The sequence below is a fragment of the Cherax quadricarinatus genome, chromosome 35 (assembly GCF_038502225.1).
Source record: "Cherax quadricarinatus isolate ZL_2023a chromosome 35, ASM3850222v1, whole genome shotgun sequence".
NCBI classification, from domain to species: Eukaryota; Metazoa; Arthropoda; class Malacostraca; order Decapoda; family Parastacidae; genus Cherax; species Cherax quadricarinatus.
Window position 1 is genome coordinate 29,298,656 of NC_091326.1, and position 15,971 is coordinate 29,314,626.

General features: G+C 40.0%; 1 protein-coding gene across 1 annotated transcript in view; it reads right to left on the reverse strand.

Moving 5' to 3' along the window:
• Positions 1–595: 595 nt before the first annotated feature.
• The window catches only part of LOC128686274 (uncharacterized), a 44,910-nt gene continuing 29,534 nt past the window's right edge, over positions 596–15,971 (reverse strand). The window contains exons 4-5 of the mRNA XM_070091483.1: positions 14,549–14,701; positions 596–10,271 (exon numbers count right to left, since the gene is read on the reverse strand). Of these exons, the coding sequence (XP_069947584.1) occupies positions 10,026–10,271; positions 14,549–14,701 (399 nt within the window). The 3' untranslated portion in view covers positions 596–10,025. The remainder of the gene's footprint in view (positions 10,272–14,548; positions 14,702–15,971) is intronic.

Here is a 15,971-nt window from a genome sequence, read left to right on the forward strand (position 1 = left end):
GACCACCAGACCATGGAGCTGAACTCTTCTCCAGGCTGAGGGACTGACCACCAGACCTTGGAGCTGAACTCTTCTCCAGACTGAGGGACTGACCACCAGACCATGGAGCTGAACTCTTCTCCAGGCTGAGGGACTGACCACCAGACCATGGAGCTGAACTCTTCTCCAGACTGAGGGACTGATCACCAGACCATGGAGCTGAACTCTTCTCCAAGCTGAGGGACTGACCACCAGACCTTGGAGCTGAACTCTTCTCCAGGCTGAGGGACTGACCACCAGACCTTGGAGCTGAACTCTTCTCCAGACTAAGGGACTGATCACCAGACCATGGAGCTGAACTCTTCTCCAGGCTGAGGGACTGACCACCAGACCTTGGAGCTGAACTCTTCTCCAGGCTGAGGGACTGACCACCAGACCATGGAGCTGAACTCTTCTCCAGGCTGAGGAACTGACCACCAGACCCTGGAGCTGAACTCTTCTCCAGACTGAGGGACTGACCACCAGACCCTGGAGCTGAACTCTTCTCCAGGCTGAGGGACTGACCACCAGACCTTGGAGCTGAACTCTTCTCCAGGCTGAGGGACTGACCACCAGTCCTTGGAGCTGAACTCTTCTCCAGGCTGAGGGACTAACCACCAGACCATGGAGCTGAACTCTTCTCCAGGCTGAGGGACTGACCACCAGACCCTAGAGCTAGACTCTTCTCCAGGCTACCATTTGCCACCATTTTTTTCTTGTGTGTGTAAGGCTAAAGTAATATCTATGTGTTATCATAATCCTAGTGATTTTAACTGACCTTTTTGACGATGGGTCTGAGTAATTGTGTGGTTGAAAAATGATATTTGGTGGAGTTGTGTGTTGGTTTGGGATAAATGGTGGAGAATATTAGAATATTTTTCCTAGTATTCACTGGAGATCTCTATGCTTATTAGAAATCGAATTTTTTGTAACAAATGCGGGCCTGTCCGGGATGCTTTTGATCCAAGGTGTTGGAGAAATTGTCCAGTTTGACACATTATTAACTCTATGGTTAAACACTTTGAGTACTTTCCTAAGCTGAAGACTTTGAGTTTAGTCTTGTACAACATAATACGTGGATGTATGTACTTGACTGAGTCTCTTGATCCAAGGAGATGGAAATACTGTTTATGAGCTCTAGCTCTAAGACAACCAACACTAAAATTCCTATTAGGATTATAGTTTCCCATAATCACTCTCTCGTATTATTATTATTATAATCAAGGGGGAAGCGCTAAACCCGGAGGATTATACAGCGCCTGGGGGGGGATGTGGAAGGCATTCAGGCTTAATTCGGGGAACTGGAGCACAGATCCAATTCCCTAAATCAAGAGCCCCTCACCAACATCAAGGAACCTTCCTTGAGGGGCACTCTCTCGTAGCGCATTTATTTTCGTAATGTATGTCGAAGTGAAACAGTTAATTGATACTCTGACTTTGTCTGAGTTAAGTACATTAAAACTTCAGACGTGTTGGCGAGTAGCCAAATATCTCGGTGTGACGTATAACAGGAATTACACCACAGAAACTGTCAGAGCGTTAATTAAAGATATGTTGTTTCCTGCTTATGCAGAGATGTCTGATTATGATTCAGATACAGAGAGCATAGTGTCGCTAACAGAAAGTATGACTCTATTTGATGACGTAGAAGACAGAGCAACTACGGCAGTAGTGTCTGAGCCTAGTGTAATTCCCTACACGTTCACACCTTCCCGCCTCACTAACACAATAGTACAGAGTGTAGCTGGTAGTATGACTCAGCCTCATACTAGTACCATGTATGCTACACCTGTATCTACTTATCCTAGACCAGATCTAGACTCTCTAGGGATGGCTGGACAAGGTGTCTGACCTTAGGGCCATCCAGACTCATTCGTTAGATTCCTTACTCCTCCGTTACCCACTGGTCCTATCTCTCAGGAACAATTTGAGAGGTTGGAACGCCTCATTATGTTGCAGACTGCACGAATAGAGGCAGAGAAAATTGAACAAAGAAGATTTCCAGAGAGAAAATGTTTGTCTCGGAAGACAACAGACTGATAAATCTGATAAAGTTGATAAACCTGTTAGTTCAACACAGGACACATTTAATGTGCAGAAAGCTGCCTCAATGGTTCCTAAGTTTTTTGAGAGTGTCTTAGACACCTATTTTGATGTGTTTGAGAACCAGGCATGTGCTATGAACTGGCCATGTAAGCACTGGACTACCTTGTTGCACACAGCTTTGACAGGAAGAGCTCAAACTTGTACTGCTGCTTTACCATTTGCCAAGTACATTAGTTATGACGCTGTCAAGGAAACTATTCTAGAGACATATAACTTGTTACCTGTAAGTTATCAATGTGCATTTCGTATGTTACAACGACGACAAGATCAAACTTGTGTAGAGTTTGCTTGTGAGAAGAAAGAGATTTCTCACAAACTTGTACATAATAAAACACAGGGAAACAAGGTAACTAAAAATTGTCCTAGAAGTTGGCAACCTAAATCAGCTGATCAGTGCCGGCCTGATGTACCTGCTACTGTAACTTCTCGTACCTTTACCAGGAAAACTCACAATCCTGAATCTGTCTCGGTGGTAAGACAGAAGTCTGATATCGAGAAGAAGAAGAAAGTTAAATGTACCTATTGTAACAGAAAAGGACATGCTAGAGAGTATTGCTATAAGTTAGAAAGAGATACGAGAAGCGGTCATGCAGCTGGCGCCCCCACACAAGTCGTATCCTCTTCCGTGCAACAAAGGCTTCAAAATCCTAGTAATACCTCTAATTCCTCTGTTTTAGATAATATTAATAAGAGTAGATGGCTAGCATCAGAAAGTGTATCTGACGATAAGATTCGTTCAGCGATGAGTCCTTACTTATCGAGAGGCAAAGTAGGACTTGACAAATTACATCTAACTGAGATAATTACTTTCAGAGACACTGGCAGCTATCTCACGTTATTAAGAGATGTACTGCCCATAACTGATAATACCTATACCAAGATAGATGCATTGTTAGAAGCTTATGGTGGGGCTGTTATAAAAGTACCTCTGCACAAAGTTTACATTGAAACAAGCTATTATACTGGTTATATTTCAGTAGGTATATCCAGTGGTGTATTTCCCATCAGGTCAGTGGACTTGTTTATAGAGAATGATATCCTTCATGCTGGTGTATGTAAGGAACCACTTGCGATTGATAATAACACTGATGATAATTATGCCATTGAAGCTTGTAGAGAGAAGCCTATTTTATTTCCTCTCAGTGCAATTACTAGAGTTATGTCAAAGATACAACAACCATCCTTGTCTCCTGTAGAGTTAGTTGATGACAATGATTTGGGCTTGAATATGTTGTTTAGTGATGCTCTGCACCCAGGATCATTAACATTGACTCCCCCCTGCCATCAACCTAGTCAGGACACAACTGACGTTAAAATTCTAACTCATGATGATTTAATCAAGGATCAGTTTGTTGATCAGTCACTGGAAAGACTGAGAGATATAGCAGTTACTGAGAGTGAAGCAAAGGATCTCGATAATTGTTACTATTATAGTAATGGTGTACTGATGGAGAAAAATACATGTAAGTTGTCAGCTGATAGTGTTTCCACCAGTCAAGTATCTCGTAGTGTTACCAGTTACATTTCGTGAACAAGCCATTGATTTTGCTCACAATAATCCCATAAGAGGACACTTGGGTGTCAAGAAGACACTCGGTAAGCTGGCAAAACATTTTACTTGGCCAAAAATGAAGGAAACAGTACCTGATCATGTGCAACATTGTCACATGTGTCAAGTGACAGGCAGGCCAGCACACACACCTCCACCTACACCTCTCACTGAGCTTACTAGTAGCAAAGTTCAGTTCATCTGGACTAGAGATTGTTTACTCATTGAAAAGGCTGAAGCGTTTGTTTTCCTCTGCTCCTGTATTGAGGAGTCCTAATTTCAATCTTCCCTTCTTTTTACATATAGATGCCAGTGGTTATGCAGTAGGTGCTGTGCTGCTCCAACAGTAGTTATGCAGTGGGTGCTGTACTGCTCCAACAGTAGTAATGCAGTGGGTGCTGTGCTGCTCCAACAGTCAACATCCACTGACATTCTCCATCCTATATGTTACTATTCATCTAAGCTCAAACGACACCAGAAAAATTATGCCACTATTGAGAAAGAGGCTCTAGCTCTTGTGGTGTCCTTGGAACATTTTGACGTGTATTTGGGCACTTCCCCATTTAAAATTAACGTTTTTTTCAGACCACAATCCACTCATATAAATACAATGAAGAGTAAAAATGCTAGGATCATGAGGTGGGCTCTCAGAATCCAGCCATACTCTATTAGTGTACAACATATCAGTGGTCATTGTAACATAATTGCTGACGCTTTGTCACATCCTTAATTATCATTGTTACATTTAAATTAACATAATTTTATGCCCAAATATCTTTTGTTACTTGCTATGTCAAATTCAGTAAAGTAACATAATCTATCCAGCCCATCTTAAATATGTATACTCATGTCTAATTACTCTATTTATATATTCACAGTAGTGGTGATATGTTGGTGTGAGAAGGACACAGTTGGAGACAGAAGCTGAGTGTTGAGTGTGTAGTGTTGTGTGGGCGATGTTAGTTACTGAGTGACAGAACAGTCCTGCCGCAGACCCCCCTCACTACACACCTTAAGCTTTATAATACGCAGATGTCCATACTGCCTCGCATTCCACTACCACTACTTAAGAGTGGTAGTGGAATGCGAGTCTCCACTACTATGATCGAGCCTCAATGTGTCATGCTTGTCTACGCTATCCTGTCTCCACACTGATGTACATAACCATAAGTATGCAGAGATACGATACTGTGTACTGCCCTAGTACGAGGGGCATAATATAGTGAAATAGACACTGTGAAATATAAGAAGTGTTGGCACAAGGGTGACTCTGATGTAGACAGCCTGTACTGTCTGCACAGACAGCCCATGCTGTCTGCCAGCTTAGTTCATATTTTGCGCCATGCTGGTGCTGCCACCTATAGGCCTTGCCACTTCAGTATGCCCAGACTTGCCTCGCTCTCACTCACACAGCGGCCTAGCAGGAAGACACAAGTACTAGTAGGTCTCTCTCGTGGGATGGCCCTGCCCAGGCCATGGGCACAAACACACAAGCCTGTGTACCCACCATGACTTAACACTTAACAATAAACAAAGAAGCCTCTGAAGACGTATCATTAACCACCCGCTTGCAGCACCTACCAAACAAATTCCTTTTTATACTGAATTTTGATATTAAATTGTTAATAAAGTGACATGAGTTATTATAAGAGTAATCATGTGAAAGACAATAACGCAACTCCTAGTGCGACTGTGTGTCGTGCTGGGGGGGGGTATTGCGACCCCTGAATGGGTCACAATGTATATAATGTATATTACCCATTCATATAATTTTATATTGCTTATATTTGTGATAATAGCTTTATATAATTATAGCTTTATATTATAATAGCTTTATATAATAATAGCTTTATATCATTATTTGACTTAGTTATATTTATTAGGTAGGATGTAATATTTATATATATTATTCAGTGCTCATAGTTCGAGTGTTAAGTAGCTGACAGCATTGTCTAACTATCGCTCCTCTCGTTGCTTATTTCGCTGCCGGCTTCTGTGTTGCTGGGCAGCAGCAGTCCACGGAGAGTCACGTGATCAGGGGGGTGATCACACCTCGCCTGGAGTAGTCTGCTTCCAGCAAGAGGTCCCTCTACTCCTCTCCCTTGCTGGCCCTTGTTGGAAGATCGTCTCCGTCACTTTCTTGTTGTTTGTTCTGTGTAACTCTGTTCACAGAACATAGCCTAGACTTAGTGATTTTCGATGTTGTACTGAGGTTGTGTGTCGCATAGACACTCTGAGAAACTCAGGTTCTGAGCTGTAGCTTCTCGCCTAATTTATACTGGTATCTGTGTACTGTCACAGTCGGGGAATTTCTAATGCTGAACTTAGATTCAGTAGTATGGGAGTTTTGTGACTTTAGTAGAGGATCTGCAGATGGTCCCTACTTAGTGTCATTATATTATTTCCTTGTTCCTGATTCTGTGTTGCTGTTGCTTGTTATATTGTTGTTAGGCTTATCATTATCATTTTATTGTTCAAGGTTGGTCAAGAAATTAGTTTATGTGAGGACTTTTAGTCAGTCACTGGTTAAATCTAGTCGAGTCTTGAGACATAGCGAACTACTTAGAGCACTTACACACATACACACAAACTTACTTGTATATATTTGTTGTATGTTATTATATACTAACAGTACTTAAAAGCCATAAAGATGTGATATGTGCCTTCAGCACAGTACTACTGTACATGAGAGAAGTGTAGGAACTTGTATCCTATATTATATTCAATTGATTACTATAATTTACTTTGATAATATACGCCTAGACAATTTTGTTATAAATAAACTTATTATTAAATTTTAATTTCTTTAGTTAGTAGCCTGCCAGTTGTAATCCTGAAGCACTATTGAATCTTACTGAATTCTAATGGATAATTGGACCAGGATACTGACTACTTGTTACAAAAATCCAGTAACAGGCTGGATGCTAGAAGGGCAGTCCTTTCTAGTATTCACTGGAGATCTCTATGCTTATTAGAAATCACGTTTTTTGTAGCAATGGGTGAGACTTTCGGAGGAAACAATTACTGGCCGAAATTGAATATTTACAGAGGAATGAGACGTCACCCAACCCGCCTTGGAAGACTCACCCACAACTGTCACCCATTGAAGAGCTGCCTGTGATTGCTATCCACCTGATGTGCCCAGTCACCCAGCCGATGTGCCCAGTCACCCAGCCGATGTGCCCAGTCACCCAGCCGATGTGTCCAGTCACCCAGCTGATGTGCCCCAGTAGCTGTATTGTTGCCCTGGTGTGTCATCCATTGTAGTGGGTGTCTGCGTCACCCAGCCTCTGTGACCATCACCCACGGACCGCCAATTACCCGCAGTTGCCAGGGATGGGTGACCGCACCTCTGTTAATGACCTGAAGTGACCTCACCTCACCTCGAGCAACTGACCATAGCCTGTGACTGCTGATGTCGGCTGCTGGTGATGCTGCGGTCTACTGAGGCGAGGCCTTCTGATGCTGTCTGCGTTGCTAAGGCCATGCTGTGATAATGCGACGCTGTGGCCGTGCTGTGGTGCTGTGATGCTGTCTGCTATGCTGTGGCCGTACTGTGATGCTGTCTGCTATGCTGTGGCCATGCTGTGATGTTGACTGCTATGCTGTGGCCATGCTGTGAGGCTGTTTGCTATGCTGTGGCCGTGCTGTGATGCTGTCTGCTATGCTGTGCCCGTGCTGTGATGCTGTCTGCTATGCTGTGGCCGTGCTGTGATGCTGGGGCTGTGCTGCGATGCTGTAGCCATGCTGCGATGTTGTGGCCTTGCTGTGATGCTGCCTAGCCCAGGAGGAGATGACGGCGGTGATTCTGCAGTGGTGTATGAGGGATTCTGGCTGGTGTGCTAAGATAAGAGAGTCTACTATGAAGGAGCTGCCATCCTCAGAGATGTAGAAGGACGCTAGATGTGGAGATGGACTCCAGCTACTGGAACCAGAGTGCTGCCATAGGTGGTATGGAGGTACATGCTGTCATGTTGGCCAACCGGTACGATTGATATGCTGGGATGCCCTGCCAGCCATAAGAGACGATTAAGAGTGTGAGATGTCCCCAGCCTACTTTGACTTGCCAGAAGTGTTAGTGATACCTTTGTGGAATAAGGTGACCTTGAAAATGGTCCGGTGATCATGGCTACTTTGTTTTATGATGCCAGTGAATCCTAGTAGTGGCATAGGATAATGGTGAGTCTTAGCTGCCATGCCTGCCCTATCTCGATTTTCAGATGTTGAAGTGTGCATGTGAAGTGTGCTGAAAATGCGACCTTGGTGGTCGTGAAGTGGTTCAGTTGCATTTACTTGAAAGAATGCAACCCGTTGGAACAGTTTTCCATGCCAATGAAGCCTAGAGAGATTTGGCCCAATGGTTAATGTGCGAGGGTGACTAGTACCGACTAGTGCATTTCCAGTAAAAGTAGGGAAGGCACTGAAGGCTGATATTTAGTTTTAAGGAGAAATGATGGGTAAGGAGGCTTTGCACCAGAGAGCAACTGTTATACTGGTCAACTGTGAGGTGTACTGATTGTGCTGCCTTGTGATAGTTGAGAAGGTTGAGAAAAACTTATGTTGTTGAATAATTTTGTATTATGCTATGTATAATTGTAATAGAATTAAGGGGTTAGGGTTAAAATAGTCTAATAACTTAGGACAAATTGTCCTAGTTCTCAGATATTTTAAACTGGGGAAGAAAGAGGGATGTGATGTAGTCCACTATGCTTGTGTCTCTGAAGGGAGACCTAATTTAACCAATTATATGGTCACACCTTGCCTTGGCAAATAGCTGTCAGACACGCTTTTCGGCTTAAGTCAGAGGCTTTTTGTTCTTGATGGCATCAGATCTCGGCGTCAGGTGAAAACACGTGGTGCACACCCCATTGTGGGGGATGTTTGAAGGCCCATACAAGCTCAAGGAACAGCTGAGCAGGAGATACGTCGAGCGGAGCTGCTGCTGTATGCAGAGCTCTGAGCAGCAGATAGTCGACCAGAGCTCTGGCCTGTGTGCAGAGCTGAGCTGGAGAGTCTCGGGAGGAGACTGTTGGAGACATTGGGCAGAGTACTGGCTTGGAGCAGTACTCGGCTGTGTAGGTCTTGGGACCTGTGGCTGAGTTCCTGTGGTGAACTGTCCTCTGAACTATACTGTAAGTTATATTCTGTTTTGTCAGTTGATTGTATTCCCTGTCTCACTGCTTATATGTACAATCCCCATTTATCTAAACCCCAATAATGTTCTCCTGTTCCCAAATATATTATTATACAAGGACTTAATAATAAACTGTGTTTGAGTGGAATAGTATATTCACTGTCCAAATTATTGCTCCTTTATTCATTATTTTATTTCAAGTAGTGAGAGTGTGAGTAGTGTGGACAGTACAGAGTAATGAAAAGTGAAGGTGTAGTCACCAGTGACCTCACATTATCTTCGCTAATCACTGGACTCCATGCCCGACTCACCTCTCCTGCCTACTGCCTACTCCCTCCGGTTACTCACATATTCCCCAATTATACCACCGTCCAATACCCCCCCCCCATACATGACAACCCACGTGTTGCAGATGTGTCTTAATCATCAAGGAAAAGGTGGGGATTCCTGGAAGGTTATTGACTGCAATGTTTTTTGTCAGGAAAAAAATCAACAGACACTGAACGTGTTCATACAATGAAGTGTTTAGGGATACCATCAGCCCTACGGTTGAGGCGAAGAGCGATACAGAAGAGAATGTGGTAGTTGCTGACACTATAGCTAAGTCAGGGTAGAGAGGCCACTGACTGATGGGTTGGAGTCAGTGGCACAGTGCAATAATTTGTTATGATACATCCAGTTGGGAACAATTCTCTGGTACAGGCGGTGATATAATCTTTCCTAGCAGTAGTCTGCAGCAGTGATTCTTCCCTCTTGAGTGGGTGTGACTTGGATCTGTGTAGCATTGGCCAGTAGGAGAGAATTGTATACAACACGGGCCAGTAAGATTGCCGCAGTGCTCCTTTCTTATTCTGTTAAGTTACATATGATTGTGTTGCCTAGGGAAGTTGTTTGTTCAGTTCTGCGTCTTTAAACTTACGAATGGCTGCTGCTTCGAACATCTCACAGAACTACGCCAAGTTCCTTTTTTGTTCAATTTAATTGTAAGGTTGTCAGACATGGATATACCATATGTGCAAACCATGGAACGGGTGGGGTTTGAACACATGGCAAATGAGTCCTAACATTCACAGGCCAGTGTGTTAGCCACCTGTTCCTTGGTTTATTTGTAACCATGTTTTTATGATTTTGTTAGCGATGTGTGCAGCTGGTCTGTTTACACTCAACAATGTGTTGGTCTATCGAGACAGACATCCTACTGGGGCTCGACGCGCTAATCTAGTGAGACTGAGGTGAAGTGTTAGATATGGAGATGTTGCCAGGAAAACGCTTCATCATCAGCTTAATGATGGTCTCACCTGGGATGATGGAGGTATTAATACCAAACTCCTCCTCCAAGGTGGTCAAGTCAACCATCGCCAGTGTTTCAAACTCAAAGCGATCGCCGATCCTTGCTGTGAGGCTGTTGGCAGCCTCCACGTTCATTGCTTGGAAGCCTCGCTCTTTCCCGAGTTCAAGAGTTTTCTGAAATGTGAAATATTTGTTTTCTCAGAACATCAGAAACACTTGTATAATATCAAATTATTCATAGTGGTTTATCAATTATCAGATTAATGTGAGATTTTTTAAAAACATAGAAGTTTTACACAGTTTTTAAAAAAGGCATATGACCAATTTTATTATTATTATTATTATTATTATTATTATTATTATTATTATTATTATTATTATTATTATTATTATTATTATTATTATTATTATTATTATTGTTATTATTATCATTATTATTATTATTATTATTATTATTATTATTATTATTATTATTATTATTATTATTATTATTATTGTTATTATTATCATTATTATTATTATTATTATTATTATTATTATTATTATTATTATTATTACTATTATTATTATTATTATTATTATTATTATTATTATTATTATTATTATTATTATTATTATTATTATTGTTGTTGTGCTAGGTAAAAGGACGCAAGTGCAGCTAATGAGACAGTTTATTGTCAAGCCTTAACGGCTTGGCAAAGCTCCTGGTGAGCGAAACGTTGCCTCATTAAAATGTTATATTTGTTGCACTTGTGCCCTTTTACCTAACATACAGTCGATAATTCTACCAACATTCTTAAAATTAACGTTTTTGTTTATTTGGAAGGGCCAGGAGCTATACACTGCCTGGGAAATGGGAGTTTACCTGTGATTTTTACCTATGACCTGTTGTGAAAATTTCCTTATTCTCGTGAATTGGCCTCTCATACCTGATCGACCAGGCTGTTGCTGTTGACTGTACCCTTTTCCACCCAGCCTGCACATCCATCAAAACCTGGTTAATTTGGCACACTGCGGAAGTATAGATCCTGTTTCTTCTTGAAATCTTCTACACTTGTTCCAGCAATATTTCTGATACCTGCTGGTAGTAGTTTGATAAGTCTAGGCTCACGGATATGGATGCAATGTTTTCTTATTGCGGCTGTGGCACCCCTGCTGTTTTCACTGGGTTTATTTTGCACTACCTCGCTTATCCCTCACTTAAAAATGTGATTATATTATCACGTATCTCTCCTTTCCAGAGAATACATTTCCAAACCAAGGAACGGGTGCAATTTGAATTCACCTTTTTAAACTTCACTCGTTGTGTGCTTTTTTTTGCAATAGTATTATTACAGTTTTGTGAGTCATGAATACAGTTCTAGTTTCTGATCCATTCCAAGTAGTTTAAATGGTTTATGGAATGTGTGTGGGTGGTAAACACTCTCCATAATCTATTATCCAACTCTGCTCTCTCACCCGCATTGAGCTGAGGTGTCAACATTGAGCACCAGTGATTTGATGTGATAACACTGACAATATTCCACTTATTTTGAAAGGCCTAATTGTATACCAAGTCATTTTCCTGGCCTCAGTGTTTTATAACGTTCTTTAAAAGATAAGTGAGCTGACATTATCCCTGGGACTTTTACATTTTGTTTTCATTTTAAGGTGTGACCTTCCTGTATTTTGTATACGATTCGCCTTTTGAGTTCCTTATTTTTTTTCCATATCTAAGCAACTGGAATTTATCCCTATTGAAAATCACTTTATTTTCAACACCCTCCAAAGATTTTTTTAAGTCTCCTTGCAATTTATTGGTGTACTCTATCACAAAAATTTATACAGAGCTGTGGTTTGTATTTTTATCTATGGCTGTTAATGAGAATTAGAAACAGGAGTGGCACCAGAACTGTGCCTCAAGATATTGAGGTTGTTGCTAAGGCAAGATTTTACATTGTTTACTACTACTGTTGCTACCACTACTATTTGTATTCTCTTCATTGGGTAATTGTAAATTAATTTGCTTACTATTCCTGTCATGCCTAGTGGTCTTATTTTATGTGCTATCCACTCTACTTCGTATTTATCAATTGACTTACTGGAGTCCGTCAAGACCATTTCTGCAATTTGGAAATTTTCCAAAGCCTCCTTAATATTATGAATCAGTAGTGACAAGCATGATCTTTTTGCTCTGAGTCAAATTTATTAATTGGCATCTCAGCACCCCTGTCAAAGATTTTTGTCTGTGATGTTAGAACTACTGGCCATTGGAACCTCTACCTGCGAGCGTATCCATGTGCGAGTTTTTCCAAATACGAACAGTCGATGTGTTGATTTTTTGCTTCCGTACGCGACCAAAATCAAAATTTCCATAAGCGAGCAGACCTAAAGGCAGGTTCCTTGACACTGGTGAGGGGCTCTTGCTCATGATCTCGGGAATTGTATCTCAGTTGTTTGTTGGACTATCTTATTGAAACTTGGGCAATGTATGATGGAAAGATGCTTCTTAACGTACACCAAAAATGAAAGAAATATAAGCATAAATAATGGAGTTCACTTCTCAGCAATTTCGAATGGTTTTTATGGTTGTATTCTCGTTGTTTTGGTCTCATTTGATAGAAGGTAAGATATATTACAGAAATAGATATGATTTTGATTGCTTTCAAGAAGAAAAGTGCCTTGAAATTGAGCTCAGCCTAGGAGAAATGGTCCATTGCTTGGCTGTATCAGAGTAAACAAATGACGTCACTGTCCATTCCAGTATGCTGTCGTGAATGGGTTGACATTATTTATACAATCATTGCAATAAGGAATAACAGTAAATCTTATATTTTTTGTGTGAATAAAAATTACAAATTATTTATATGTTTGTATGTTATTTATATTGTTTGTTATGTCATATTAGATGAACTGTGATAAATAAATAAGCAGTATAGATGATATTAGCGAAATTATTCATGAAGTATTTTGCCTGGTCTCCAGATAAACTCTCGTCCACTGCCCATACTACTACATAAATGTCATATTTTATTCATTTTAGAGTATATTTAGGTTTCTATGATATTTATATTGTTTATTATGTTAATTAATATTATTAGATGAAGTGAGATAGATAAATAAGCCGATATGAGTTCATATTAGCGAAATAACTGAAGTACAGAATTCCACCGGAACGAATTAATTGCATTTCAGTTAATTTAAATGAGGGAAATTGACTCTGCAAACGAGCAAATCCAGTTGCGAGCAAGGTCATGGAGTGGATTAAACTCGAAAGTAGAGGTTCCACTGTATTTTTTTTTCTTTTTGCCAGGGCTCTACTATTGCCTTTGTGCAGACTAGCTATGCCTATGTTTTTAGGACCACTGAGATTTCACCTCGATCTAGGCTCTTCTGAACTATGCTGAATGCTCGGGAGTACCATAAGACTAGTCCCGGTGCTGCACGTGTTGGTATGCTTTCTTCTTCTTTCTTAATTTCTAGTGGATTTGTGCTTATGTCAGGTACGTATATGTAATGTCGGGTTCATTTCTTTCTCGTAGTCAGTGTATGAACCTCTTAATAGTAGGCCAATTCTACGGGTGATTCTTAATTTGGGTTTTACATGTGTTGAAATATTTAGGGTTTGATGCAATTTCTTGGATGGTTTTTATTGTTGTTGCTGCTCTGCTTCCATTTGATTCCATTCCATATCCAGTAGCTAAGATTGATTAGTTAAGATTCGTCAGGAAACAAGTCAAATATTTCCCGACGTGGGTCTTAGTCATTTGATAACCCGTTCCTGGAGGTTTTAGTCACCTAACTCAGACCTTCCACTGACTTACCCATCCACCTCTTTAATTTTTATTTCTCAGTAGCCTTCACGTGGTAGTCTGGACAACTAAGGTCATAACTTTCTATGAACTTCAGTGAAGATTTGCACATCTTTGGGTGGAAGTGACTTATGTATTTTTTTAAAGCATATTAGAAAATTTTCTGGTGTGTTGATGCCAACATACTCTTCCACATATGTAGCTTCCATTAGCATCGTACTTATAAATATCCTCATAGCCTATATTATGTATGACCGACATATTGTCATTTTCTGTGAGGTGTCCTGGATTCTCTTTCCTATCTTTCTCTGAATATATTTCTCCAGATTCTTTTCTTTTTTATTTTGGCGCAATTATTAATTCTTGATTTTTTTTATCACTGTCTTGAATCCTTCCTTCCATCTCTTGTCCTTTCCTGTGTAACTTTCTACCTCTGAGGATGTTGAGGGTAGCTCCAGTCTCTTACTTGGAGCATACCTGGAGAGGGTTTCAGGGGTCAGCGCCCCCGCTGCCCGGTCAGAGACCCTTCACCAGCATCAAGGCTTCCCTTTACATTGTAGGGATAAAGCTACTAAACATGATTTTAAAAATTCCTAAAAGTTTGGCCTTACAATCATTTTTTGAACATTGAAAAAAAAAAGATATCTTAAAACTATTTACCTGGAACAGGCAGGACCCAAGACCAAGATTAGCGTAGTCCTGATGGGTACAGAGAACATACAAGTGCAGCATACCCTGGGCATCAACACCGTCAAAATGGGTGATATTATCATAGAGTTTTCCAAGAATCTGATTCATCTTGCTCGTATTTTTCTGCCACAAAGAGATTGATAATAATCCATTAAACAATTATTTAAAACTTTTTCATTAAGATGTCAATAAATAATTTTAATACTAATACTACATTTTTAGAGTTATCGGGAGTCCCGGTAAGTCAAAACCAAAGTAGTAGCTCGACCAGTGTACCATGAGGGTCCCCAATAACATGATCCCAACATGCCACATGCTGTACACTTTGCGATGCTGACATAACCAACAACTATCATTTAGAACACGTTTTTTATCATATATATATCTCAGTCCACAGACAGTGATGTAGAAAGGCTCTTGTCTCCCTATCATCAATGAGTTTGACTCTAATATATTATCAAAAGAAAATATCACACACACACACACACACACATGTATATATATATATATATATATATATATATATATATATATATATATATATATATATATATATATATATATATATATATATATATATATATATATATATATATATATATATATATATATATGCAATATGATCACAGTAAACATTTGATATCAGAATATGAAAAACAATCACTGTGAAAGAATAGTGAAATTCCAAGCGTTTTCGTGACATCTGAAATTATCAAGGAACTATAAAAACAATACATCAAAGGAAGGCACATAAAGGGTCAAGACTACACCTCACCATCACATCCCACAACAAAGCAACACCTCACACACGCGTGACGACATCTGACTCTGTGAAACACACCTAATACTCTACCCAAGAATTCTTCCCAAATTTCATTAATTATAAATGAATCCAATTTATATAAACCAAAGGAAATATTCATATTATTTTCAAAACTGCTTTATATGAAACATGATTCAATTATATTCCTGTCGACCATGGACTTGCTTGATACAACTTTCTCAACTTTTTGTAAACCAACTGGATGGTTGAAATCTCTCACATGAATGAATAGAGCATTGGAATCTTGTCCAGTTCTAATGCTATATTTATGATGTTTTAATCTGAGTTCGAGACTTTTACTAGTTTGACCCTAATACACTTTATCGCAAATTTTACAACGAATCTTATAGACACATCCGTCAGCATTTTGGGGGAATTCTTTATCAAAAGTTTCTTTTACTGTATCAAGATTTTTAAATACAACTTTGATATTAAAAGTCTTAAGAAGACAAGGCATATCAACCAAGTTTTCATGGTAAGGGAGAACCAACATATTTTTAGTTGAATAAGGTTGGTTGTCCCTTTTTGGATTGTAAAAAGTATTTCTAGCAATTTTAAAAGATTTATGAA